Genomic DNA, 27,169 nt, shown 5'->3' on the forward strand with positions numbered 1-27,169 from the left:
TCATTTTTTGTAGGTATGTCTGTAGTTTTACAAATAAAAAAGAGCTAAGTAATAGCCTGAATTTTAAATTTTGCTTGGATTTTACTTAAAATATTTCTAATATACAAATTGGTTTAAAAACACATATTTTTGATCCAGACTGTGTTCCTGTGTAATTGCTAATATAAAAAGTAAATACCTTCTATATTGTTTAACCTGTTGCACTTTTTTTCTCAGAAAAACCCAGCCCACCAGAAAAGCTAGGAGTAACAAATGTCACAAAGGACAGTGTTTCTCTTTCATGGCTAAAACCAGAACATGATGGTGGAAGCAGAATTGTGAGCTACGTCCTTGAAGCTCTTGAGAAAGGACAGCAAAAATGGGTTAAGTGTGCAGTTGTAAAGACAACTCATCATGTTGTCCATGGTCTTAAGGAAAACGTCGACTACTTCTTCAGGGTGTCTGCAGAAAACCAAGCTGGTTTAAGTGATCCTAAGGAACTACTGCTCCCTGTTACAGTTAAAGAACAATTAGGTATGCTTCCTGACATGAGACAAAAGTTGATACACAGTCCATTGCACTCACATTTTAAAAGATGGAACATTCTTCTAATGGTTTGGAAATGTTTTCTTTTTCAGAATCTCCCGAGATTGACATGAAGGGCTTCCCTCATAACACTGTATATGTTCGAGCAGGATCAAACCTAAAAGTTGAAATTCCAGTTTCTGGAAAACCAGTGCCAAAGGTGACATTGTCTAGAGATGGTGTTGCACTGAAGCCTACCATGAGATTTCACACAGAAACCACTGCAGAAAGTCTCATCATTAACCTTAAAGAAAGTGTGGCTGCTGACGCTGGCAGATACGACATTACTGCTGCGAATTCAAGTGGCACCACAAAATCATTTGTTAATATTGTTGTGCTGGATAGACCTGGTCCTCCTGTTGGTCCTGTTGTCCTTAGCGATGTCACTGAAGAGAGTGTAACACTCAGATGGCAACCACCAGCTTATGATGGCGGAAGTCAGGTTACCAACTATATTGTACTGAAAAGAGAAACAAGTACTGCTGCTTGGTCTGAAGTGTCTGCCACTGTTGCTAGAACTGTTATCAAAGTTATGAGGCTCACAACAGGGGAAGAATACCAATTCCGTATCAAAGCTGAGAACCGCTTCGGCATCAGCGATCACATAGACTCGCAATGTGTGGTTGTCAAGCTTCCTTACAGTGAGTAACGCGCTTCTCATGGTATACATTGATATTTTAATGCTCTGATGTTAAAAATATAATTTTGTTAACAATCACTTCTTTTGAAATCATCAGCTACCCCGGGCCCTCCTTCTACACCATGGGTCACTAATGTTACCCGAGAGAGTATTACTGTCGGATGGCATGAACCAGTCACTAATGGGGGCAATGCTATCATTGGATATCACCTGGAAATGAAAGACAGAAATAGCATACTATGGCAGAAGGCTAACAAGACCCTTATTCGTACCACTCATTTCAAAGTCACCACAATCAGCGCTGGCCTTATCTATGAATTTAGAGTTTATGCAGAAAATGCAGCTGGCATTGGAAAAGCAAGTCGTCCTTCTGATCCAGTCCTTGCAATTGATGCTTGTGGTATGTACTCCCTCGAAAAAAATGAAGCCCAACAATTTTGTTTCCCCTGTGATAATTGTTCTGTACAGTAAGCCAATATTCAAAATACCTGTTAATTATTGGCAAAATTCTTACATTTCCTTCTGCAGAACCACCAAGAAATGTTCGTGCCTCAGATATTTCCAAGACCTCTATCACTCTCTCCTGGCAGAAGCCAGCATTTGATGGTGGTAGCAAAATCACTGGATACATCGTAGAAAAACGTGATCTTCCAGATGGCAGATGGACAAAAGCTAGCTTCACCAATGTTATTGAGACTCAATTCACAGTATCTGGCCTGACACAGAATTCCAAGTATGAATTCCGGGTCTTTGCGAAGAATGCTGTCGGTTCCATTAGTAATCCCTCAGATGTTGTGGGTCCTATCACATGTGTTGATACATACGGTAAGTGTTTTGCAATGATATAATGATATAATTTTGGGGTAATAGGACAATTAAAGGCTGTACTGTTTTGCAGATCCATGGTCTTTTAAATATGGAAGGCTAGTTTACAGTGATTGATTCAAGAAGCATGAGTGACTGTGAGCATTTGGGCATGACTGTAGGGAACATCTTTGGCTGTGTCTGCATTTTTAAAGTCTTCTGGTATCTTTATTCTCTGAGCAAGAGAAGTCTGCCCATGATCCAAGTGGTTATACTTATACATGTAATTGTCTTTTCTTCATATGATTAGTTCTAACTTACTCTAGGTTTATGATTTAAGTTAATATATGCTCTCTTTACTTTGATCTGTATTTATGAAGTATCTTTAACTATTAGATTAAATAAGGTAGTATTATTTGGGGATTTTATTAAATACAGGGCTACAATAAACATGTTTTTAACTTATTCTTATTTTTTTCTTAAGGTGCACCTGAAATCGATGTGCCACCAGAATACACAGAAGTGGTGAAGTACAAAGCAGGCACTTCAGTTAAGCTAAAACTAGGCATCTCAGGCAAGCCTATACCCACAATTGAATGGTTCAAAAATGGCAATGAGGTACTGACCAGTGCACTAGTGTCTTTTGAAAACACAACAGAATTTGCTTCTATACTCATCAAGGATGCCAATCGACTCGACAGTGGCACCTATGAATTAAAATTGAAGAATGCCATGGGTTCAGCATCAGCCCACGTTAGAGTACAGATACTTGGTATGGCTTGAGATGCAATTATATTTTACTATTAAACAATAATTCAGTAATGAATACTTAGCATCTTCTTTCTTCTGCCTTCCACAGACAAGCCAGGACCCCCAAGTGGACCTATACAGTTTAAGACAGTCACTGCTGAAAAGATTACAATAATGTGGGACCCACCAGCAGATGATGGTGGTGCACCTGTAACACACTATGTTGTTGAAAAGCGGGAAACAAGTCGGGTTGTATGGTCTTTAATTTCTGAAAAACTGGAGGGATGCATTATAACTACAACAAAACTCATCAAAGGAAATGAATATGTGTTCCGTGTCCGTGGTGTGAACAAGTTTGGAATTGGTGATCCACTGGAATCTGAACCCGTTATAGCCAAAAATTCATTTGGTAAGAAATCAGTTCTATAAAATAACTTATGCAACTGAATTGTCTTGTGTATTATTTGGAAGTAGTACTGATCTGCTGACATATGTTTTTTTTTACTCAGTTACACCTGGACCACCTAGTACACCAGAAGTCACAAAGATAACCAAGAATTCTATGACGGTTGTCTGGAATAGGCCCACTGTTGATGGAGGCAGTGAAATATCAGGATATTTTCTGGAGAAACGTGACAAGAAGAGTCTGAGTTGGTTCAAGGTCTCTAAGGAAACCATTCGGGACACCAGACAGAAAGTAACTGGTCTGACTGAAAACAGCGAATATCATTTCCGCGTTTGTGCTGTCAATGCAGCTGGACCAGGTCCATTCTCTGAGGCTTCTGACTTCTACAAAGCTGCAGATCCTGTTGGTAAGACTCCATGTGCATTATTTCCAAGAGGTTAGAAATCAATGGAAAATGAGTAGTTAGGGTGGGATTGTACCAATGTAATCAAGGGCAGATTTTCTTCCTCTTTACAATTAATTGGATTCTGATTGGTGGTTTTTTCCCCCCATAAACTATCATTTACAGATAAGCCAGGCTCACCAACAAAGCTGAAAGTTGTGGATACAACCAAGACATCTGTTACCCTTGGCTGGATTAAACCTGCTTATGATGGAGGAAGTCCAATTACCCACTATGTGGTGGAGAAGAGGGAAGGTGAAGAGCAAGAATGGACTGTAGTCAGTACTAAGGGAGAAGTGAGAACAACTGAGTATGTTGTATCCCACCTTCAGCCAAGTGTTAATTATTATTTCCGTGTATCTGCCATGAATTGTGCTGGACAAGGAGAGCCTATTGAAATGATGGAACCCGTTCAAGCTAAAGATATTCTTGGTACTGTATTTTTTTGTGATTTATCATTTTTCTGTGTGGGTTTTTTTTTTTTCAAATAATTTCTTATTTTACATGCCAAGTATGCATTATTAATTTTCATTTATTTCCACAGTGGCACCAGAGATTGATCTGGATGTTGCTCTTCGGACATCTATTGTTGCTAAAGCAGGTGAAGATGTGGAAATAATGATTCCATTCAAGGGAAGACCTCCTCCAACAGTCACATGGAGAAAGGGTGACAAGAATCTTGGGACTGATGAAAGATACATCATCCAGAACACAGAATCATCTACACTACTTAGTATTGCTCAAGTTACACGAAATGATACAGGAAAATACGTTCTTACAATTGAAAATGGAGTTGGAGAAGCAAAATCATCATTTGTGAATGTAAAAGTACTTGACACACCTTCTGCATGCCAGAAGCTGCAGCTTAAGCATGTTTCTCGTGGCACAGTTACACTGGTATGGGAGCCACCTCTCATCAATGGTGGTTCTGAAATAACAAATTATGTTGTTGAAAAAAGAGATGCTACAAAGAGGGCCTGGTCAACTGTTACAACAAAGTGTTCTCATACCACCTTTAAACTAACTAACCTGTCAGAAAAGACTGCATTCTTCTTCCGTGTTCTTGCTGAAAATGAAATCGGTCTGGGTGAACCTTGTGAGACATCTGAACCAGTGAAAGCTGCAGACGTACCTGGACCTGTAAAAGACCTAGCCATGAAAGACTCTACAAAGAGTTCTGTTAAATTGCAGTGGAGCAAACCTGACTACGATGGTGGTAGCATTATATCAGACTATGTTATTGAAAAGAAACTTCAGGGAGAGAAAGAATGGACATACGCAGGCACAAGCAAGAGCTGTGAATTTGTAGCTGACAAACTTAAGGAGCTTTCTGTTGTGGAATTCAGAGTCTTTGCTAAAAATGAAAAAGGCATGAGTGATTCTGTTACTGTTGGACCCATTACAGTGAAAGAACTTATAATAACACCTGAGGCTGACCTTTCTGATATTCCTGGAGGACAGATTGCAGTAAGAATTGGACACAACCTGCACGCTGAACTGCCCTATAAAGGTAAACCTAATCCATCAATGAGCTGGCTCAAGGACAACCTCCCTCTTAAAGAAACAGAACATCTTCGTTACAAGAAAACTGAAAACAAGATAAGCTTAAGTATCAAGAATGTGAAAAAGGAGCATGGTGGCAAATATACTTTAATTCTTGATAATGTAGTCTGCAGAAAGTCATTCACAATCACTGTAATCACTCTTGGTCCTCCATCCAGGCCAAAAGCACCTTTAAGAATAGATGAAATCAAAGCAGATAGTGTAGTTTTGTCATGGGACGCTCCTGAGGATGACGGAGGAGGAGAAATCAGTGGCTACAGTATTGAGAAGAGAGAAACCTCACAAATGAACTGGAAGCTGGTGTGTTCAAGTGCTGCAAGAACAACCTTCAAAGTACCAAACCTTGTTAAAGATACTGAATATCAGTTTAGAGTTCGTGCAGAAAACAGATATGGAGTGAGCCCACCTCTTGTCTCAGCTGATGTTGTGGCAAAGCATCAGTTTAAACCACCAGGTGCCCCAGGCAAGCCTGTTGTATACAATGTAACTGCTGATGGAATGAGCATTTCCTGGGATGCTCCCGTTTATGACGGTGGTTCAGAGATTGTGGGATACCATGTTGAAAAGAAGGAAAGAAACAGTATTTTGTGGCAGAAGGTTAATGTTGCATTAATATCTAACAGAGAGTACAGGATTACTGGACTGCTTGAGGGCCTGGATTACCAGTTCCAAGTATATGCTGAAAACGCTGCAGGCCTAAGCCGAGCGAGTGAGCCAAGCAAATTTACTTTGGCAGTCTCTCCAGTGGGTAAGTGAATTATTAATCACTCATCCAAGAAAATTCTGTTCTTGTTGATTATGGTGAGCAGTAATAAAAATAAATCTTCATTATTTTCCTTTCAGACCCACCTGGTACTCCTGATTACATTGATGTCACTAGGGAAACAATCACCCTGAAATGGAACCCCCCTCTGCGTGATGGAGGCAGCAAGATTGTTGCTTACAGCATTGAGAAACGGCAAGGAAGTGCAGACCGTTGGCTCAGGTGTAACTTTACTGATGTGAGTGAGTGCCAATATACAGTTACAGGGCTCAGTCCAGGTGACCGATACGAATTCCGAGTGCTTGCAAGAAATGCTGTTGGTACAATCAGCCCGCCTTCACAGTCTTCAGGCTATATTATGACCAGAGATGAAAACGGTAAGAATTTCTTCTTAACATGCTTGCATTTGGGTATCGAAGCCAGATAGAGTTTCTGGCTGTACTGATGGGAAGTGGGAAGTCAAGGGGCAAAGAAGTTGTGACTGAGGTCCTCCCAGTCAATTCAGAACATTTATGTTTGTGCTCCAAGGTGGGAAGGTCTAAATTAAAAACCCAAATCTGGTAGACATACATAATTAATTGCTGAAAAGCATGGCACTCTACATTTCTCTTGCATAAGCAGCAGCAGCAAAGTTGGAAAGAAAGCATAGACGGTAGTATTCTGATGCACTGAATAATTTAAAATTGAAATGTGCCTCACGTAGTTTGCATACTATTAACACCGCATTTTAACAGCACTTTTCACCGGTTATTAATATGATGCACTTATGGGTGCTTACAGGAAAAATAAGTTTACCATTCATATAGTAACTGCTATTTAGAGAATGCCATTTTTTAAGTGAAATAATTCTATATATCACAAACTTTTATAATTAATACACTTAGAAGAGTATAAGAAAAAGACTTAGCTATATGGAAATTGATTTATATTTTCCTTTTTTAGTTGCTCCAACAATTGAATTTGGTGCTGAGCACTTTGAAGGCCTTACTGTTAAAGCTGGAGAGAGCATTAGACTTAAAGCTCTAATCAAAGGACGTCCAGTACCTAAAGTGACATGGTTTAAGGATGGGAAAGAGATTGATAAATTAATGAATATAGAAATAACTACAGCTATTGGATATAGTACACTCTTCATTAGAGATGCTATCCGGGAACATCGTGGAGTGTACACAGTAGAAGCCAAAAACGCATCAGGCACTAAACGGGAAGATATTACCATCAGAGTACAAGGTACTGCACCAAGCACTGTCAGCATGCTTTTCTTAAAATAGTATTTTATTGTAAGTGTCAGCAAATTATAACTGTGAACCTTTAAAATTGCAGACACACCAGGAAAAGTTGGTGGACCAATACGATTCACAAACATCACTGGAGAAAAAGTCACATTATGGTGGGAGCCTCCAGCAAATGATGGTTGTGCTTCTATTTCTCACTACATAATTGAAAAACGTGAAACCAGCAGGATTGCTTGGGCATTAGTTGAAGATAAATGTGAAGCTTGCACCTATACAGCACTTAAATTAATTAAGGGCAATGAATATCAGTTCCGTGTCTCTGCAGTGAACAAATTTGGAGTTGGCAGACCATTGGAGTCTGATCCAGTTATCGCACAAATACCTTACAGTAAGTTGCCACCTCATTCTGCACAAATATCCACGGTGTTACCATCTTGTCTTTCTAATGACATTTTTCTTTTTTTAGCTCTCCCTGATGCACCAGGAACTCCAGAGCCTACCAATGTAACAGGAGACAGTATCACACTCACATGGGCAAGACCAGAGTCAGATGGTGGAAGTGAGATAAATGAGTACATTCTTGAAAGGAGAGAAAAGAAGAGCATGCGCTGGGTTAAAGTATCCAGTAAGAGGCCCATTACTGAGAACAGATACAGAGTAACTGGCCTTATTGAAGGCAATGAGTATGAGTTCCATGTCATGGCTGAAAACGCTGCAGGAGTTGGACCTCCAAGTGACGTTTCAAAGCTGATTAAATGCAGAGAACCAGTCAGCCCACCAAGTGCTCCTAATGTTGTAAAGGTGACAGATACATCAAAGACTAGCGTAACCTTAGAGTGGACAAAGCCGGTTTTTGATGGAGGCATGGAAATAATTGGGTACATCATTGAAATGTGCAAAGCTGATCTTGAAGCATGGCAGAAAGTCAATGCAGAGACTGTTATTGCTACTAAATATACCGTTGTTGATTTGGAGGCAGGAGAACACTATAAATTCAGAGTTAGTGCTGTCAATGCTGCTGGCAGAGGAGAAAGTTGCGAAGTTCCTGCTTCAGTCCAAACCGTGGACAGACTTTCTGCTCCTGAAATTGATATTGATGCGAATTTCAAGCAGACTCATATTGTAAGAGCAGGTGCAAGCATTCGTCTATTTATTGCCTTCTCTGGAAGGCCTGTTCCTACTGCGGTGTGGTCCAAAGCAGATGTTAATCTTAGTTTGCGTGCTGACATTCAAACAACTGATTCATTCAGCACATTGACTGTGGAGGAATGCAATAGAAATGATGCTGGCAAGTATGTCTTTACTGTGGAAAACAACAGTGGAAGCAAGTCTATTACATTTACTGTCAAGGTTTTGGACACACCTGGTCCACCAGGTCCTATTACATTTAAAGATGTGACTCGAACATCTATTACTTTAATGTGGGATGCTCCTATTCTGGATGGAGGTTCTCGTATCCACCACTACGTTGTGGAAAAACGCGAAGCAAGTCGTCGTAGCTGGCAAGTAGTGAGTTCAAAATGCACTCGACAAATCCTTAAGGTCACAGATCTAGCAGAAGGTATGCCATATTATTACCGAGTATCAGCAGAAAATGAATATGGTGTAGGTGAACCCTGTGAATTAACAGAACCAGTTGTAGCCACAGAAGAACCTGCTCCACCTAAGAGACTAGATATTGTTGATACAACCAAATCTTCTGTAGTTTTAGCTTGGCTTAAACCTGATCATGATGGTGGTAGCCGTATTACTGGATACCTTCTTGAAATGAAACAAAAAGGATCTGACTTCTGGACTGCAGCTGGACAAACCAAGCAACTTACTTTCACCGTTGAAGGCCTTGTGGAGAACACGGAATATGAGTTCCGGGTCAAGGCAAAGAATGATGCTGGCTACAGTGAGCCAAGGGAGGCTTTCTCTTCTGTTATTGTTAAGGAGCCACAGATTGAACCAACAGCAGATCTCAGTGACATAAGCAGACAGCTTATAACATGCAAGGCTGGAAGCACCTTTACTATTGATATACCAATCAGTGGACGCCCAGCTCCAAAAGTGACATGGAAACTTGAGGAGATGAGGCTGAAGGAAACTGAAAGAGTGACCATCAAGACAACAAAAGACCGAACCACGCTGACTGTAAAAGACAGTATGAGAGGTGACTCTGGTAAATACTACCTTACACTTGAGAACACTGCTGGTGTGAAAACATTTACTGTCACAGTGGTAGTCATAGGAAGGCCAGGTCCCGTCACTGGCCCAATTGAAATATCATCTGTATCTTCTGAGTCCTGTGTGTTGACCTGGAAAGAACCTGAAGATGATGGTGGCAGTGACATTACAAACTACATTGTAGAGAAACGTGAATCTGGCACAACAGCATGGCAGCTGGTAAATTCCAGTGTGAAACGCACACAGATCAAAGTCAGTCATCTCACAAAATATCAAGAGTACAGTTTCCGAGTAAGCTCAGAAAATAGATTTGGTGTCAGCAAGCCAGTTGAATCAAAACCAGTAGTTGCTGAGCATCCATTTGGTAAGTGAAATACTTATCAAAATTTGTTCTTTTCCTCTGACTGAGGTATTTATAATTCCTAACATTTTCTCCCCATCCTTCTTATGTTTAGTCCCACCAAGCCCACCTTCAAGGCCAGAAGTCTATTCTGTGTCTGCAAGTGCCATGGCCATTCGCTGGGAGGAACCCTATCATGATGGTGGCAGCAAAGTCATTGGATATTGGGTGGAAAAGAAGGAGCGCAACACCATCCTTTGGGTGAAGGAGAACAAAGTACCATGCTGTGAATGCAACTATAAAGTCACAGGGTTGGTGGAAGGCCTAGAATATCAATTCAGAACCTATGCTCTAAATGCTGCAGGTGTTAGCAAAGCTAGTGAAGCTTCCAGACCTGTAGTGGCTCAAAATCCAGTTGGTAAGTACTACTTTTAGAGTTACATTGTTATTTAAGCTAAAATAGGATTGCATTTCTCATTTTTTCTGCTTTATTCCTCCAGATCCACCAGGAAGACCAGAGGTAACAGATGTCACCAGATCTACAGTGTCGCTGAGCTGGTCACCTCCACTTTATGATGGTGGAAGCAAAATTGTCGGATATATTATTGAGCGCAAACCATATAATGAATCTGGTGATGGACGTTGGCTGAAATGCAATTATACCATTGTCTCAGAAAACTTTTTTACTGTGACAGCTCTTAGTGAAGATGAAGCCTATGAATTCCGTGTACTAGCAAAGAATGCTGCTGGTGTGATTAGCAAAGGATCTGAATCAACTGGTGCTGTCATTTGCAAAGATGAATACAGTAAGGAATATTTACTTGGAACAATTGAAAACATAACATTCTATTTTCAGTACTGTCATGTAATTTTTTTTCAAATCTCTTTTTTCCAGCACCACCAAAGGCTGAACTTGATGCCAGACTTCAGGGAGAAGTTTTGAGCATTAGGGCTGGATCAGATCTTGTTCTGGATGCAGCTATTGGTGGAAAACCAGAACCAAAAGTCTTCTGGTCCAAAGGTGACAGGGAACTGGAGCTATGTGAAAAGATATCTCTGCAATACACCAGCAAACGAGCTATTGCAATTATCAAGTTCTGTGACAGAAGTGATAGTGGAAAATATATCCTAACTGTTAAAAATGCCAGTGGGATGAAACAAGTTTCTGTTCTTGTCAAAGTGCTTGGTATGTATCCCGTGATTAGTATTAATACTTAGTATACTAAAAACCCCACATTCTTTTAAATGAGATGCTTTTCCTTAGCTGCTAATAACAATACTTATTTTGATTCCTACACAGATTCACCAGGCCCATGTGCAGGCAAAATCACAGTTAGCAGAGTAACAGAAGAGAAATGTACTCTGGCATGGAATATTCCTGAGGAAGATGGCGGTGCAGAAATCACTCACTATATGATAGAAAGGCGTGAAACCAGCAGACTTCACTGGGTTATTGTTGAGGCTGAATGCCAGACTTTATCAACTGTGGTAACAAAACTTATTAAAAATAATGAATATATCTTCCGTGTGAGAGCTGTCAACAAATATGGACCGGGTGTTCCACTTGAAACAGAACCTGTGATTGCCAAAAATGCTTTCAGTGAGTGTTACTACCTTCCATTCTGCATCAGAATTTGTGGAATAATTCTCATGGATACACAGTGTATTGAACAATAATATTTTTTTCTCACCTTTAAAAAAAATAGCTATTCCAACACAGCCTGGTGCTCCTGAAGAAGTGAGTGTCGGCAAGGAACATATCATCATTCAGTGGTCGAAACCAGAATCAGATGGTGGCAGTGAGATTAAGGACTATCTTGTGGACAAACGTGAAAGAAAAAGTCTGCGCTGGACACGAGTGAATAGAGATTACACCATTTATGATACTAGACTGAAAGTCACCGGTCTCATGGAAGGGAGCCAGTACCAATTCCGTGTCACTGCAGTGAATGCTGCTGGAAACAGTGAACCTAGTGAAGCTTCACAATACATGTTATGTAAAGAACCATCATGTAAGTTACAATATTTAAAACATATTTTAATATTTATTTATAATAATGGAGCATAAACTCACATTAACTAAGAAGCCCATAACCACACATAAACTCACTGAACTAGCTAGTATTGAAATAAATTAAAAACAGTTATAGTTCATCTTAAATGCATTTCCCGGGATTAGCTGTCTGGAAGTCGGTTTTGACTGTAAAATGTTTTCTGCAACAATGTAAAATGCATTTTCTTCTTTTTCAAAGATACTCCTGCATCACCTTCAGTTCCAAGAGTTGTGGATACTACAAAGCACAGCATAAGTTTAGCATGGTCAAAGCCCACATATGATGGTGGTGCTGACCTCTTAGGCTATGTTCTTGAAATGAAAGAAGAAGGTAGTGAACAGTGGTATCGACCACATACAACTGCCACTCTGAGGAATGCTGAGTTCACCGTGACTGGTCTTAAAACAAACCAGAAATACCAATTCAGAGTCGCTGCAACAAATGTGAATGGTATGAGCGAATTTAGTGAATCATCAGCAGAAATAGAACCTGTGGAAAGAATAGGTAATTTGAAAACGTAATGTATATTTTAAGGAATGTATATTTTCCTTTAGAACTTCTATGAGATTAACTAATTCCATGTTTCTTATACCCTTCATCAGAAATACCTGAACTTGAGCTTGCTGATGATCTGAAGAAGACAGTTACAGTCAGAGCTGGTGGTTCCCTGCGCCTAATGGTCTCTGTATCTGGCAGACCTGCTCCTGTAATCACATGGAGCAAGCAGGGTGTTGACCTTGTAAGTCGAGGCATTATTGATACTACCGACAGCTACACTCTACTTATTGTGGATAAAGTTAATCGATATGACGCTGGAAAATACATCATTGAGGCTGAAAATCAATCAGGAAAAAAATCTGCAACTATTTCTGTGAAAGTGTATGGTAAGTACTGCTACAGTTGTATATGAGCATTATGCCACTCTGTGTGCCCATTGCTCAGAAATAAGCCTCATTCATTTCCAAAGGAAGTTTGCATTTTAAATAACATGAGAATGTTTGAGGAGTCAGGGAAACAATCTAATCCAAAGGAAAATTTCTGGAGCTGTGCTAGTTTACAAATCAAATCCCATTTTTGTTTTATGCAGAAGTAGTTATTTACTGTAAAATGAAAGGATTCAAAAGGGGAAAAAATTTTTTTGTTTGTTTGTTTTAGATACACCTGGTCCACCACCTGCAGTGAGAGTTAAGGAAGCATCAAAAGATTCTGTGACACTTACTTGGGACATTCCAGTCATTGACGGTGGAGCCCCAGTCAACAATTACATAATTGAGAAACGTGAAGCTTCCATGAGAGCTTATAAGACTGTCACTATCAAATGCAGTAAGACACTTCATAGAGTTACTGGACTTCTGGAAGGAGCTTTGTATTATTTCAGAGTACTACCAGAAAATATTTATGGCATTGGTGAAGGCTGTGAAACATCTGATGCAGTACTGGTATCTGATGTCCCCATGGTACCACAAAAACTCGAAGTGATTGACACCACTAAGTCAACTGTTACACTTGCTTGGGAGAAACCACTGCACGATGGCGGCAGCAGATTGACTGGCTATGTTATTGAGGCCAGCAAAGCTGGAACAGAAAGATGGTTGAAGGTAGTGACATTGAAGCCTACCGTCTATGAACATACCATTATCTCTCTCAATGAAGGTGAACAGTACTTGTTCAGGGTCAGAGCACAGAATCAGAAGGGCGTGTCGGAACCACGAGAGACTGTCACAGCAGTGACAGTTCAAGACCAAAAAGGTAGGTGTCTACTGTTGAAAACAATAGGGTCAAGCTTACACCAAATGAATGTGATAGTTATAAAACAGGTATTTAAAATATCAATTATTTGCTCTCCTTAGTTCTACCAACAATTGACTTTACTGGAATACCTCAGAAGACAATCCACGTACCTGCTGGCAAGCCCATCGAATTAGCCATTCCAATTGAAGGACGACCACCTCCAGCTGCATCTTGGTTCTTTGCTGGTTCTAAACTAAAAGAATCAGAACGCATCAAAATGGAGACTGCTGCCAAAATTGCCAAATTAACTGTGCGTGAGACCACCATACATGACACTGGGGAGTATACACTTGAACTGAAGAACACAACTGGAACAGTTACTGATACAGTAAAGGTTATAATCCTTGGTAAGAATTCATGAAAATAATTGTCCATGAAATTTCTCCATTTCAACTTTTACATGAGAAATATGATTCCTTTTTTCCACCTGTTTTGTAAGTTTCTTTTTTTTTTTTCCCCTAGACAAGCCTGGACCACCTGTTGGACCTATCAGAATTGATGAAATTGATTCAAATTATGTAACCATCTCCTGGGAGCCACCTGAGCTGGATGGTGGAGCTACCCTTAGTGGGTATGTGGTAGAACAGCGTGATGCTCATCGTCCTGGATGGTTGCCAGTTTCAGAGTCAGTAACCAGGACAACATTTAAGTTCACCAGACTTGTTGAAGGTGCAGAATATGTGTTCCGTGTAGCTGCTACAAATCGCTTTGGAATTGGATCTTACCTGCAGTCTGAAATCATAGAATGCAAGAGCAGAATCCGTAAGTCTGAATTGTTGTTCATTCTCTACCTTTAAAATTAAAAATATATCTTTAAATGGGCTTATATATCCACACATATACTAGAATTTTCTAGATGTTGCTACTTCCTTTTGCCAGCTAGAATGGTATATTATGATGCACAGTAATCCAAAGAAGAATGACATCCATAAATCTGTATGTGTAATATAGATGTACTGCACAGAACATGGATGGTAAAGTTGGATTTTCTGCTCAGATCTACCTTTAGTCTTGAAAAATTGCTTTACCCCATTACAAAACCAGAAGTTTTTCACTGACCCAATTTGTAAATTGCTCAGATATCTACTACTAAGAGAGTTTGATAAGACATTGATATTACATTGTTATTCACAATATGTCACATACTACTAATGTGTAGAGTAATCTGATGCTTTCTTCACTAATTCCATGTCATATTTTTACAGGTATTCCTGGTCCTCCTGGCACTCCAGAAGTGTTTGATATCTCTCGAGACGGCATGACATTGACTTGGTATCCTCCAGAAGACGATGGTGACTCACAGATTACTGGTTATATTGTGGAACGCAAAGAAGTTAGAGCAGATAGATGGATCCGTGCAAATAAAGTTCCAGTCACCATGACTCGTTACCGTTCCACTGGGTTGGTCGAAGGATTAGAATATGAACACCGGGTCACAGCAATCAATGCCAGAGGCACTGGGAAACCCAGCCGTCCTTCCAAGTCTGCTGTTGCCAGAGATCCAATTGGTAAGTAATTTCCTACAAAGATTAAACACATTATAGTAGAAGAGAATGACACTAGTAAAATTTACCCTTTTTTCTAATTTGGAAATTTATCTGGATGTATTAACAAATGAGATTCTGACTGGAGAAAACAAGGAGAATATTAGTGAAAATCTTTCATTTGAAGTTTTCCTGTATAAATTCATTGTAGACTTATTACAGTTCATAAGTTGAAAGTTTCATCTTTCAGATATTCATTAAAACATATTCCACTTGCCTATTTGATCTTCTCTTCCAGCTCCTCCAGGTAAACCTCAGAATCCAAGAGTCACTGATACTACAAGAACATCTGTCTCCCTGGCTTGGAGTCCACCAGAAGATGAAGGTGGTTCTAAAGTTACTGGCTACTTAATTGAGATGCAGAAGGTTGATCAATTTGAATGGACCAAATGCAATACTACGCCAACCAAGATTCGGGAATACACCTTGACACATCTTCCCCAGGGTGCAGAGTACAGATTCCGTGTGCTAGCCTGTAATGCTGGTGGGCCAGGAGAACCTGCTGAAGTGCCAGGAACAGTCAAAATAACAGAAATGCTTGGTAAGACATTTCAAGGCTTAATTCTTGTTGAAAGCTGTCCTAAAAAAATATTTGCCTAAAGCAGGTATGATATCATCTGTAGAAGGACATAGCATGATGTGTTATTTTTGTTTACAGAATATCCGGACTATGAACTTGATGAAAAATACCAAGAAGGTCTCATGGTGAGACAAGGAGGAGTAATCAGGCTTACAATACCCATTAAGGGTAAGCCCATCCCAGTATGCAAATGGACAAAAGAAGGACAGGACATCAGCAAGAGGGCCATGATTGCGACTTCTGACACTCACACAGAACTTGTGATCAAAGATGCAGAAAGAGAAGATTCAGGCACCTATGATTTGGTACTTGAAAACAAGTGCGGCAAGAAAGCCGTGTATATTAAAGTCAGAGTGATTGGCATTCCAAATCCACCAGAAGGACCACTTGAGTATGATGATTTACAAGCTCGTTCTGTCAGAGTAAGCTGGAGACCTCCTACAGATGACGGTGGTGCAGATATCCTGGGTTATATCGTTGAGAGAAGAGAAGTGCCGAAGACTGCCTGGTACACTGTTGACTCTAGAGTGAAAGGGACATCACTGGTGGTGAAAGGGCTCAAAGAAAATGTGGAATATCACTTCCGTGTTTCTGCTGAAAACCATTTCGGTATTAGCAAATCTCTCAAATCTGAAGAACCAGCAGTACCAAAGACACCTCTAAGTAAGTTTTCTTCTAGACTGAAAAATAGTTACTGCATTATGATTTAAAAGTGCAATAATATATGCAGAAATTTTAATGGTATATCACTGTTATTTCTATTATTTTTATTATTGTAATTATTAATAGATCCTCCAGAGCCTCCAAACAACCCACCTGAAGTGCTTGATGTTACAAAGAGTTCTGTCAACTTGTCCTGGTCCAGACCTAAAGATGATGGTGGTTCTCGTGTAACTGGCTACTATATTGAACGTAAAGAGACATCTACAGAAAAATGGGTCCGGCATAATAAGACACAGATTACCACTACAATGTACACAGTCACAGGACTTGTTCCAGATGCTGAATATCAATTCCGTGTCATTGCTCAAAATGACATTGGTGAAAGTGAAGCAAGTCCTGCTTCTGAACCAGTTGCATGCAAAGATCCATTTGGTAAGATAGTGTCTGCATTAACAGATCTTTTGAGAGCAACTTTATGGCATTTAGAGAAAAATTGATTTTCTGTATCTATTTTAATTTTCAGACAAACCAAGCCAACCTGGAGAAATTGAGATCACTTCTATATCTAAGGACAGCATTACATTAGAATGGGAACGACCTGAAAGTGATGGTGGCAAAGAGATCCTTGGCTATTGGGTTGAATATCGCCAGTCTGGAGAAAGCACCTGGAAAAAATGCAATAAGGAACGCATCAAGGACAGGCAGTTTACAGTAGGAGGTTTACTAGAGGCCACAGAATATGAGTTCCGTGTTTTTGCAGAAAATCAGACTGGTCTCAGCAGACCTCGAAGGACTGCTATGGCAGTGAAAACTAAATTAACATGTAAGCAAAAATATATTGTCACATTTGCTGTGATATTGTTGTGATTTGCTGTGTCAAAAGCAATGGTGCTGCATTTAACATGCTGCCTATTTGTTTTACATGGTATTTGCTAACATGACTGTCCCAAAGGACAGTCTTTCAAGTATAAGAGGGACAAGTATAAATGGAAATTAATTTCCAGTAATCTAATAATATAGGAAAATTTCATAGTAATCATAATAATTTTCTTAATTTTCTTTGTCGCAGCTGGAGAAGCACCTGCCATAAAAAAAGAAATGCAGGATGTTACAACTAAACTGGGTGAGGCAGCTCAGCTGACATGCCAGATTGTTGGAAGACCTTTGCCTGATATTAAATGGTACCGCTTCGGCAAAGAGCTGGTACAAAGCAGAAAATACAAAATGTCATCTGATGGACGCAATCATACACTGACAGTAATGACAGATGAACAGGAGGATGAAGGTCTCTACACTTGTATGGCTACCAATGATGTTGGAGAAACTGAAACTAGTGGCAAGCTATTATTGCAGGCTCCTCCTCAGTTCCATCCTGGCTTCCCATTGAAAGAGAAATACTATGCAGGTGCAGGTGGCACCCTCCGCCTTCACGTTGTGTATATTGGCCGGCCAGTACCAGCAATAACTTGGTTCCACGGCAACAAACCTTTGAGAGGATCAGAAACAATTACTATTGAGAACACAGAACAGTATACTCATCTTGCTATTAAAAATGTCCAGCACAAAACTCATGCTGGGAAGTACAAAGTACAACTCAGTAACACATTTGGAACAGTTGACACTGCACTTAATGTGGAAATACAAGGTAATTAATTTTATTTTCAGTATTTTTGTGGAATATTTTTTCAAATATTGACTGGAAAAAGAAATAAAAATTTTGTGCTTTTTCTTGTACAGATAAACCAGATAAACCAGTAGGGCCAATTGTTATAGAGTCTATACTGAAGAATTCTGTGGTAATAAGCTGGAAACCACCAGAGGATGATGGAGGTGTTATGATAACCAATTACATCATAGAGAAACGTGAAGCCAAGGAAGGAGCAGAATGGCAACTTGTATCTTCAAGTATTTCAGGCACAACGTGTAGAATTGTTAACCTAACTGAAAATGCAGGCTATTATTTCCGTGTTTCTGCTCAGAATATGTACGGCATTAGTGAAGCACTGGAGGTCTCATCAGTAGTTTTTATAAAGCCTCCGTTTGGTAAGTGGAGACCAAAATATCAGTGTCTGTATGCCCCTGGGTTTTCATTTAATGCCAGCCGACAGCTAAGCCCCACGCAGCCGTTCGCTCATTCCCCCACCAGTGGCATCGGGGAGAGAATCAGAAGGGTAAATGCTGGAAAACTGTTGGGTTGAGATAAAGACAATTTAATAGGAAAAGAAAAAGCTGTGTGCACCAGCAATGCAAACCAAGGAATTGATTCCCTGCTTCCCTTGGAGAGACAGGTGTTCAGCCATCTCCAGGAGAGCAGGGCCCCATCACATGTAACAGTGGCTTGGGAAGACAAATGCCATCACTTCAAATGTCCCACCCTTCCCCTATTTCATATACTGAGCATGATGTCATATGGTCTGGAATATCCCTTTGGTCAGTTGGGATCACCTGTCCTGGCTGTGTCTCCTCCCACCCTCCCACGCACCTCCAATTTCCTCACTAGCATGGCAGTACAAAAAGCAGAAAAGGCCTTGGCTCTGTGTAAGCTCTGCTCAGCAATGAAAAAAACATCTCCTTGTTATCAACCCTGTGTTCAGTACAAATCCAAAACACAGCTCCATATTAGCCACTGGGAAGAAAGTTAAATCTACCCCAGCCAAAACCAGCATACCCTGTAATTAATTAATAAGGCAAATCCACTTCAGTTTTTGAACTTTGTTATTCTTTACAGAAAAACCAGGACAACCTGGCCAGCCAGTAGCAAGTGCTGTCACAAAGGATTCTTGTGTTGTCTCATGGAAGCCACCCACAAGTGATGGCGGTGCAAAGATTAGAACTTACTATCTTGAGAAGCGTGAGAAAAAACAAAACAAGTGGATTTCTGTAACAACAGATGAAATTCGTGAAACAGTCTACTCTGTGAAAGATCTTATTGAAGGTCTTGAATATGAGTTCCGTGTAAAATGCGAAAATCTTGGTGGTGAAAGTGAGTGGAGTGAGGTATCCCAACCAGTCATTCCAAAATCTGATGTACCAATTAAAGCTCCACATTTCAAGGAAGAAATAAGGAATCTGAATGTGAAATTTCAAGCTAATGCCACATTTGTCTGCAAAGTCACTGGTCATCCTAAGCCAATCGTCAAGTGGTACAGACAGGGCAAAGAAATCATGCCAGATGGGGAGAAGATCAAGATCCAGGAATTCAAGGGTGGATATTACCAGCTGATCATCACGAAGGTAACAGATGATGATGCCACGGTATATCAAGTTAGAGCTACCAACCAAGGAGGATCTGTGTCTGGCACTGCCTCTCTGGATGTTGAAGGTGAATGAAGGGTCTTGATAACCAAGACAAATTCGTTCTTATTTTGAATATTTAGACTCTTCTCATGTGCTTTTTGTCATGTGTTTTTCCTTTCTCTTTCTATTCCAGTTCCTGCAAAGATTCATTTGCCCAAAAACCTGGAAGGCATGGGAGCTGTTCATGCCCTCCGAGGGGAAGTGGTGAGCATCAAGATTCCATTCAGTGGCAAGCCTCCCCCTGTGATCACATGGCAGAAGGGACAAGATCTCATCGATACTAATGGGCACTACCAAGTCATTGTTACACGATCATTCACATCTCTTGTTTTCCCAAATGGTGTTGACAGAAAAGATGCAGGGTTTTACATTGTTTGTGCCAAAAACAGATTTGGAATCGATCAAAAAACAGTTGAATTAGATGTGGCTGATGTGCCTGATCCACCAAGAGGTCTGAAGGTAACTGACGTTTCAAGGGATTCAGTAAACCTAACCTGGAGTGAACCAGCTACTGATGGTGGAAGCAGGATCATAAACTACATTATTGAGAAACGTGCTACAACAGCAGAGCGATGGATTCGTGTTGCACAAGCTCGTGATACACGATACACAGTGGTGAACCTGTTTGGCAAGACCACCTACCAGTTCCGTGTAATTGCGGAGAATAAGTTTGGCCAAAGTCAGCCTTCAGAACCTACTGATCCAATTATAACGAAGGAAGATAAGACCAGGGTAATGAACTATGATGAAGAAGTTGATGAAACCAGAGAAGTTACGGCAGCTAAAGCAGCTCACTATTCTACAAAGGAACTCTATGACAAATATATGATTGCAGAAGAGCTTGGACGTGGGCAATTTGGCATTGCACACCGCTGTGTTGAGGCAGTTTCGAAAAAGACTTACTTGGCCAAGTTTGTCAAAGTAAAGGGTGCTGACCAAGTTTTGGTAAAGAAAGAAATTTCCATCCTAAACATTGCTAGGCACCAAAATATCCTGTATCTTCATGAATCATTTGAGAGCCTAGAAGAATTGGTCATGATCTTTGAATTCATTTCCGGGGTTGACATCTTTGAAAAAATCAGCACAGCTTCATTTGAACTTAATGAAAGAGAAATAGTAAGTTATGTACGCCAGGTCTGTGATGCACTAGAATTTTTACATCGTCATAGCATTGGACATTTTGATATTAAACCAGACAATATTATTTACCTCACAAGAAGAAGCTCTGTAATTAAAATTGTTGAATTTGGTCAAGCTAGACAGTTGAGGCCTGGAGACAGCTTTAGACTGCAGTTCACTTCTCCTGAATATTATGCACCTGAAGTACATCACCATGACTTAGTCAGCACAGCTACTGACATGTGGTCAGTTGGTGCTCTAACATACATACTTCTCAGTGGCCTTAACCCTTTCATTGCTGAAACAAACCAGCAAGTTATTGAAAATATTCTAAATGCTGAATACCTCTTCGATGATGAAGCATTCAAAGACATAAGCATCGAGGCCATGGACTTCATTGATCGCCTACTAGTAAAGGAAAGAAAATCTCGGATGACAGCTGCTGAAGCGCTTAATCATGTGTGGCTAAAACAGCAGACGGAAAAGACCAGCACTAAAACCATTAAGACCTTGAGGCACAGGCGTTACTATCAAACTCTAGTAAAGAAGGAGTGGAACACAGTTGTGTCAGTAGCCCGCATTTCCTGTGGAGGCGCAATTAGATCCCAGAAAGGCATAACAGTGGCTAAAGTTAAAGTTGCCCCAATAGACATTGGGCCTATTGCTGGGCAGATAAAGCATAATGTTGTAGAAGAAGGAGGCCATGCCAAGTATGTATGTAGGATTGAAAACTATGATGAGTCAACACAAGTCACATGGTACTTTGGTATGAGGCAATTAGAAAGCAATGAGAAATATGAAATAAAATATGAAGATGGTGTGGCAACCATGTATGTCAAAGATGTCTCCAAATCAGATGATGGTACCTACAGATGCAAGGTAGTAAATGATTATGGTGAAGACAGCTCTTATGCAGAACTTTTTGTTAAAGGTGTGAGAGAAATTTCTGAGCACTACAGATGCAGAACTGTTAGAAAAGTGAAACGACGGGTTGATACTATGAGACTATTAGAGCATCCCCCAGAATTTACTCTGCCTTTGTATAACCGCACTGCATATGTTGGAGAAAATGTCAGGTTTGGAGTAACTATAACAGTTCACCCAGAACCTCGCTTAACATGGTACAAATCAGGCCAGAAAATAAAACCTGGGGATGATGATAAGAAGTATACTTTTGAATCAGACAAGGGTCTTTATCAACTTCTCATCAATAATGTCACTGAAGAGGATGATGCTGAATACAGTATTGTGGCACGCAATAAATATGGTGAGGATAGCTGCAAAGCTAAGCTGACTGTGATTCCACATCCACCTCCACCAGATGCCACACTCAGGCCAATGTTTAAAAGACTGCTGGCAAATGCTGAATGTCAAGAAGGCCAAAATGTCAGTTTTGAGATCAGGGTATCTGGTGTTCCAAAACCAACGCTGACATGGGAGAAAGATGGTCAACCTCTATCCTTTGGTCCCAACTTTGATATAATTCATGAAGGTTTAGATTATTATGCTTTGCATATCAGAGATACTTTACCAGAAGACAGTGGCTATTACAGAGTTACTGCTACAAACAGTGCTGGATCTACAAGCTGTCAGGCTTATCTAAAAGTTGAACGCTTGAAATATGTCAAGCGTGAGTACAAGACGGAAGAAGAACGGGAGAAGCATGTACAAAGGCAAATTGACAAGACTTTACGAATGGCAGAAATCCTTTCTGGGGTTGAAGCTGTTCCACTGACACAAACTGCACAAGAGGCTCTCAGAGAAGCTGCTATCTTATATAAACCAGCTGTTAGCTCAAAGACCGTCAAAGGTGAATATGAAATTAAGGAAGAAGAAAAGAAGGAGAAGGAGGAAAGAAGACTTCGTATGCCATATGAGATCCCAGAGCCTCGCAAACATGTGCGCGCTGCTCTTGAGGAAGATCAGCATATTAAACACTTTGTGCCTCTCTCAGACATGAAGTGGTACAAGAAGCTGCGAGACCAGTATGAAATGCCAGGAAAACTTGAGAGGACTGTTCAGAAACGCCAGAAACGCATACGTCTTTCCAGGTGGGAGCAATTCTATGTGATGCCACTGCCACGCATTTCTGATCAGTACAAGCCTAAATGGCGCATACCAAAGCTGACACAAGATGATCTTGAAATTGTGAGACCAGCACGCCGGCGGACCCCATCTCCAGAGTATGAATATTACTATAGACCAAGAAGGCGATCACTTGGTGATTTGTCTGATGAGGAATTGCTCATGCCTATAGATGACTACTTAGCCATGAAGAGAACCGAAGAGGAAAGACTGCGCCTTGAAGAAGAGCTGGAGTTAGGCTTTTCTGCTTCTCCACCAAGTAGAAGCCCCCCACGCTTTGAACTATCTGCCCTTCGGTATTCTACTGCAGGAGCACAGGCCAGTTCAGAGGAAGAAAGAAAAAGAGAGCTGAGGTATTCAAGCTATCACATCCCAGCTAAAGCTGACACCAGTGCAAGCTATGCAGAGCTTCGTCAACGTCACGACAGGGCTGCCTACAGACCGCCTAAACAGAAGCAAAGAATAATGGATGAGAGGGAGGATGAGGAATTGCTCCGTCCTGTTGGCACTGATCAACGACTTTCTGAATACAGGAGTGAGCTCAAATATATGGCAGAGGAAGAAAAGAGTAGACTCAGGAGAAGGAGGGAAAGAGAAAAAACTGAGATCACATCAGAAGAAGAAGAAGAAATAGAAATGGTGCAATATGCTCACAGGGAATTTTCACCTCCCTCTAGATTACTAAGGAGAAGAAGATCCCTTTCTCCAACTTACATTGAGTTGATGCGTCCTGTATCTGAATTAATTCGACCTCGCTCACGGCCTCCTGAAGAAAGTGAGAGAAGATCCCCAACACCAGAGAGAACTCGACCACGCTCACCTAGCCCAGTCTCTAGTGAAAGATCTCTCTCCCGGTTTGAGAGGATGGCAAGATTTGATATCTTTTCTAGATATGAGTCCATGAAATCTGCTCTGAAAACTCAAAAAATGATGGAAAGGAAATATGAAGTTCTGACTCAGCAGCCTTTCACTCTTGACCATGCTCCTCGCATTACCCTGAGAATGCGCTCACACCGGGTACCATGTGGCCATAATACTAGGTTCATTCTAAATGTCCAATCAAAACCAACTGCTGAAGTTAAGTGGTACCACAATGGTATTGAGCTCCAAGAGAGCAGGAAGATACACTTTACTAATACGAGTGGTGTATTAACTCTGGAGATTCTCGACTGCCACATTGATGACAGTGGAACATACCGAGCTGTGTGCACAAACTACAAAGGGGAATGCTCTGATTATGCAACGCTAGATGTTACGGGAGGAGATTACACTACGTACTCTTCCCAGAGGAGAGATGAAGAAGTACCAAGGTCAATTTTACCTGACTTGACAAAAACAGAGGCATATGCAATCTCCTCATTTAAGAAAGCATCTGCAACAGAATCAAGTTCCTCAGTAAGAGAGGTCAAATCAGAAGTGTCAGCAACAAGAGAATCACTTTTATCCTATGAACACTATGCTGCTGCTGAAGAAAAAGTCACTGCAGCTGAAGAAAAATCGTTGGAAGAGAGGACTGTACGCAAGGCATTTAAAAGCACTCTACCAGCAACAATCCTTACAAAGCCACGGTCAGTCACAGTTTCTGAAGGGGAGGCTGCAAGATTTTCCTGTGATGTTGATGGTGAACCAGCACCAACAATAACATGGCTCCGTACAGGTCAACCTATTGTTTCTTCAAGGCGCTTCCAAGTAACACGAACACAGTACAAGTCTGTCTTTGAAATTTCTTCAGTCCAGATGTCAGATGAAGGAAGTTACACTGTTGTGGTGGAAAACTCTGAAGGAAGACAGGAAGCACATTTTACTTTGACCATTCAAAGAACAAAAATTCCTGAAAAAACAATTACTTCACCTCCAAGGATCAAATCTCCTGAGCCTCGTGTAAAGTCACCAGAGCCAGTTAAGTCTCCTAAACGAGTGAAATCTCCTGAACCCATCAGCGGTCCCCCAAAAGCTAAGTCACCACCTGGAGACAAAATGGTACCAGCAAAGAAAGTACAATTACCAACTGCTTCTCCACCAAAGATAAAACAGCATCTGAAAGCAGAAACTCTTGGAGATAAGGTAAAGTTATCCTGTGCAGTTGAAAGCAATGTTTTAAGTGTCAGAGAAGTGGCTTGGTATAAGGATGGTAAAAAACTGAAAGAAGACCATCATTTCAAGTTTCATTATGCAGCAGATGGCACTTATGAGCTCAAAATCCATGAGCTCATGGAATCTGATAAAGGAGAATACACCTGTGAAATTATTGGGGAAGGAGGCGTTTCAAAAACTAACTTCCAGTTTACTGGCCAAGTATTTAAAAATATCCATTCCCAGGTAAGAGGTGTATCTGAATCTCATAAAAGAGTTCAGAAAGAAGATGAGTTGCTTATGGTTTCCACCCAGAAGAAATCAGCAGTGGCAACTGAAGAGAAATCTGCAATTCAAGAAGTCATTAAAAAGTCAGTTGTTACGGAAGATGTCAAACAACTGAAAGCAGAAATTACAGCTTCTTCTACTAAAATGACAGTGTCTGAAGGGCAGAAAGTGACATTGAAAGCCAACATTCCTGGTGCCTCTGAAGTAAAATGGGTGCTGAATGGAATGGAGCTGAGAAATTCAGATGATTACAGATACGGTGTTTCTGGAAGTGATCACACGCTAACTATCAAAAAGGCCAGTAATAAGGATGAAGGTATACTCACCTGTGAGGGTAAAACTGACAAAGGCATTATTAAATGCCAGTATGTTATGACTCTTTCTAAAGAGCGCTCCAGTGAACCAGCATTCGTCATTCAGCCTAAGTCTCAAAATGTCAATGAAGGACAAGACGTGTTGTTCACCTGTGAAGTTTCTGGGGATCCTTCTCCTGAAGTTGAGTGGTTAAAGAATAATCAACCTGTAAGTAATCATTTACTATATTTACTTGAAATATTAGAATTATTCATAAAATTGATCTTAATGAAATCATTTTTTCCCCTCCTTAGATTGCAGTTTCATCACACCTCAGAGTATCTCGCTCTAAAAATATATATTCTCTTGAGATTCGAAATGCAGCACTGAGTGACACTGGAAAATACACTGTCAAGGCAAAAAATTACCATGGGCAGTGCTCTGCTACAGCATCTTTGACCGTACTCCGTAAGTTTGTTCTTTGGGTCTCGTGTTCAGAATAGTCACAACTTTTTGCTGTGGTGTGTCTACTAAAAGGACTTACGATAAAAGCCACTGGTAACATTGACTTAGGTATTTTAAGAAGTTCTTATTTCTTTTGTATATTACATATACAGCCCTAAAACAGCATTAGAAATCTTTCTAACACCCACAGAGTTGCACAGGCATGCTCTATTACATCAACAGGTGCATGTTAAGAGAAAGCTATGAGCATTGGTTCTAGGATGAGTATGTTAAGACCTTGGTGCTGGTAATTATTCTTTCCTTATTTACTAACAAAATCTATTACAATAAAACAAAGTCATTCCACAGTCAAAAATTTTTATGGCAACTTAAATTGAACTGGGTTTGGTATTTTATTAGCTATACCATACCCCAGTTCCTAGCATCAAGGGGTGGCTGTGATTTGCTTGTATGACTGCGTTTGGGTTTAAAGCAAAGCTGCAGTGATTGAGCTTTCCTGTTGCCCTTTATAGCTACAGAACAATTCAGTGAAATATAGATTTTACTATTCTATGTTTGTAAGAACTTGAAAATGTTTCACAGCTTCTACAAATATGAACTGAACACACACAATTTTTCAGTGTCTAATTCTAGTAATGGTTCTAATAAGAAACATTGTGTGATGACCTGTTTTTTCTTAAGTATGTATGTTTTTCCTTGGAGCTCATACATACTGTAAGTTTCATTGCCTCTTTTTTAATTTCCAAATTACTGCTTGTGATTGGATATCTTGAATTAAATAATTATATACTCCACTGCAGTTTTCCATTGAAAGCAAAGTATGCCATCTTCATTTTTATAAAATTAACCATACAGAACTGCATGACTTTGTTCGTTAATGTGATGTTGTTGCTTTTTCCTTCTATGTTTGCAATGCTCCTCAGCTCTAGTTGAAGAACCTCCGAAAGAGGTAGTATTGAAGACCAGTGGCGACGCAAGCATGCACGAAAGTTTTTCTTCTCAGTCCTTTCAAATGGCTTCTTCTAAACAAGAGGCTTCATTCAGCAGTTTCAGCAGTAGCAGCATGACTGAAATGAAATTTGAAAGCATGTCTGCCAAAAGCATGTCCTCCATGAAAGAATCCTTTGTAGAGATGAGCTCCAGCAGTATTATGGGGAAATCTAGTATGGCTCAACTGGAGAGTTCAACTAGTAAAATGCTTAAATCAGGTCTGAGAGGTGAGCATTACAATTATTGGTAG

The 27,169-nt window shown here is 40.3% G+C and overlaps 1 protein-coding gene across 12 annotated transcripts in view; it reads left to right on the top strand.

Annotated features, from left to right (window-relative positions):
- Positions 1-27,169, top strand: part of TTN (titin) — a 245,176-nt gene that overhangs the window by 216,625 nt on the left and 1,382 nt on the right. For 11 of the 12 annotated variants that reach the window (XM_048308565.1, XM_048308553.1, XM_048308555.1 and 8 more), the window contains 34 exons: positions 217-513; positions 618-1,205; positions 1,302-1,604; positions 1,733-2,029; positions 2,493-2,780; positions 2,868-3,167; positions 3,268-3,570; positions 3,733-4,038; positions 4,151-5,917; positions 6,013-6,309; positions 6,875-7,162; positions 7,256-7,555; positions 7,634-9,700; positions 9,792-10,094; positions 10,177-10,482; positions 10,572-10,862; positions 10,977-11,276; positions 11,383-11,688; positions 11,929-12,234; positions 12,333-12,614; positions 12,886-13,479; positions 13,581-13,868; positions 13,984-14,283; positions 14,727-15,029; positions 15,304-15,606; positions 15,724-16,308; positions 16,435-16,740; positions 16,832-17,131; positions 17,378-17,953; positions 18,046-18,351; positions 19,037-19,630; positions 19,739-25,692; positions 25,779-25,932; positions 26,853-27,146. In XM_048308565.1, the coding sequence (XP_048164522.1) occupies positions 217-513; positions 618-1,205; positions 1,302-1,604; positions 1,733-2,029; positions 2,493-2,780; positions 2,868-3,167; positions 3,268-3,570; positions 3,733-4,038; positions 4,151-5,917; positions 6,013-6,309; positions 6,875-7,162; positions 7,256-7,555; positions 7,634-9,700; positions 9,792-10,094; positions 10,177-10,482; positions 10,572-10,862; positions 10,977-11,276; positions 11,383-11,688; positions 11,929-12,234; positions 12,333-12,614; positions 12,886-13,479; positions 13,581-13,868; positions 13,984-14,283; positions 14,727-15,029; positions 15,304-15,606; positions 15,724-16,308; positions 16,435-16,740; positions 16,832-17,131; positions 17,378-17,953; positions 18,046-18,351; positions 19,037-19,630; positions 19,739-25,692; positions 25,779-25,932; positions 26,853-27,146 (20,352 nt within the window). The remainder of the gene's footprint in view (positions 1-216; positions 514-617; positions 1,206-1,301; positions 1,605-1,732; positions 2,030-2,492; positions 2,781-2,867; positions 3,168-3,267; positions 3,571-3,732; positions 4,039-4,150; positions 5,918-6,012; positions 6,310-6,874; positions 7,163-7,255; positions 7,556-7,633; positions 9,701-9,791; positions 10,095-10,176; positions 10,483-10,571; positions 10,863-10,976; positions 11,277-11,382; positions 11,689-11,928; positions 12,235-12,332; positions 12,615-12,885; positions 13,480-13,580; positions 13,869-13,983; positions 14,284-14,726; positions 15,030-15,303; positions 15,607-15,723; positions 16,309-16,434; positions 16,741-16,831; positions 17,132-17,377; positions 17,954-18,045; positions 18,352-19,036; positions 19,631-19,738; positions 25,693-25,778; positions 25,933-26,852; positions 27,147-27,169) is intronic. The other variant, XM_048308560.1, reaches the window with a different exon arrangement.

This window comes from Corvus hawaiiensis, chromosome 7, assembly GCF_020740725.1.
Source record: "Corvus hawaiiensis isolate bCorHaw1 chromosome 7, bCorHaw1.pri.cur, whole genome shotgun sequence".
Lineage (NCBI taxonomy): Eukaryota > Metazoa > Chordata > Aves > Passeriformes > Corvidae > Corvus > Corvus hawaiiensis.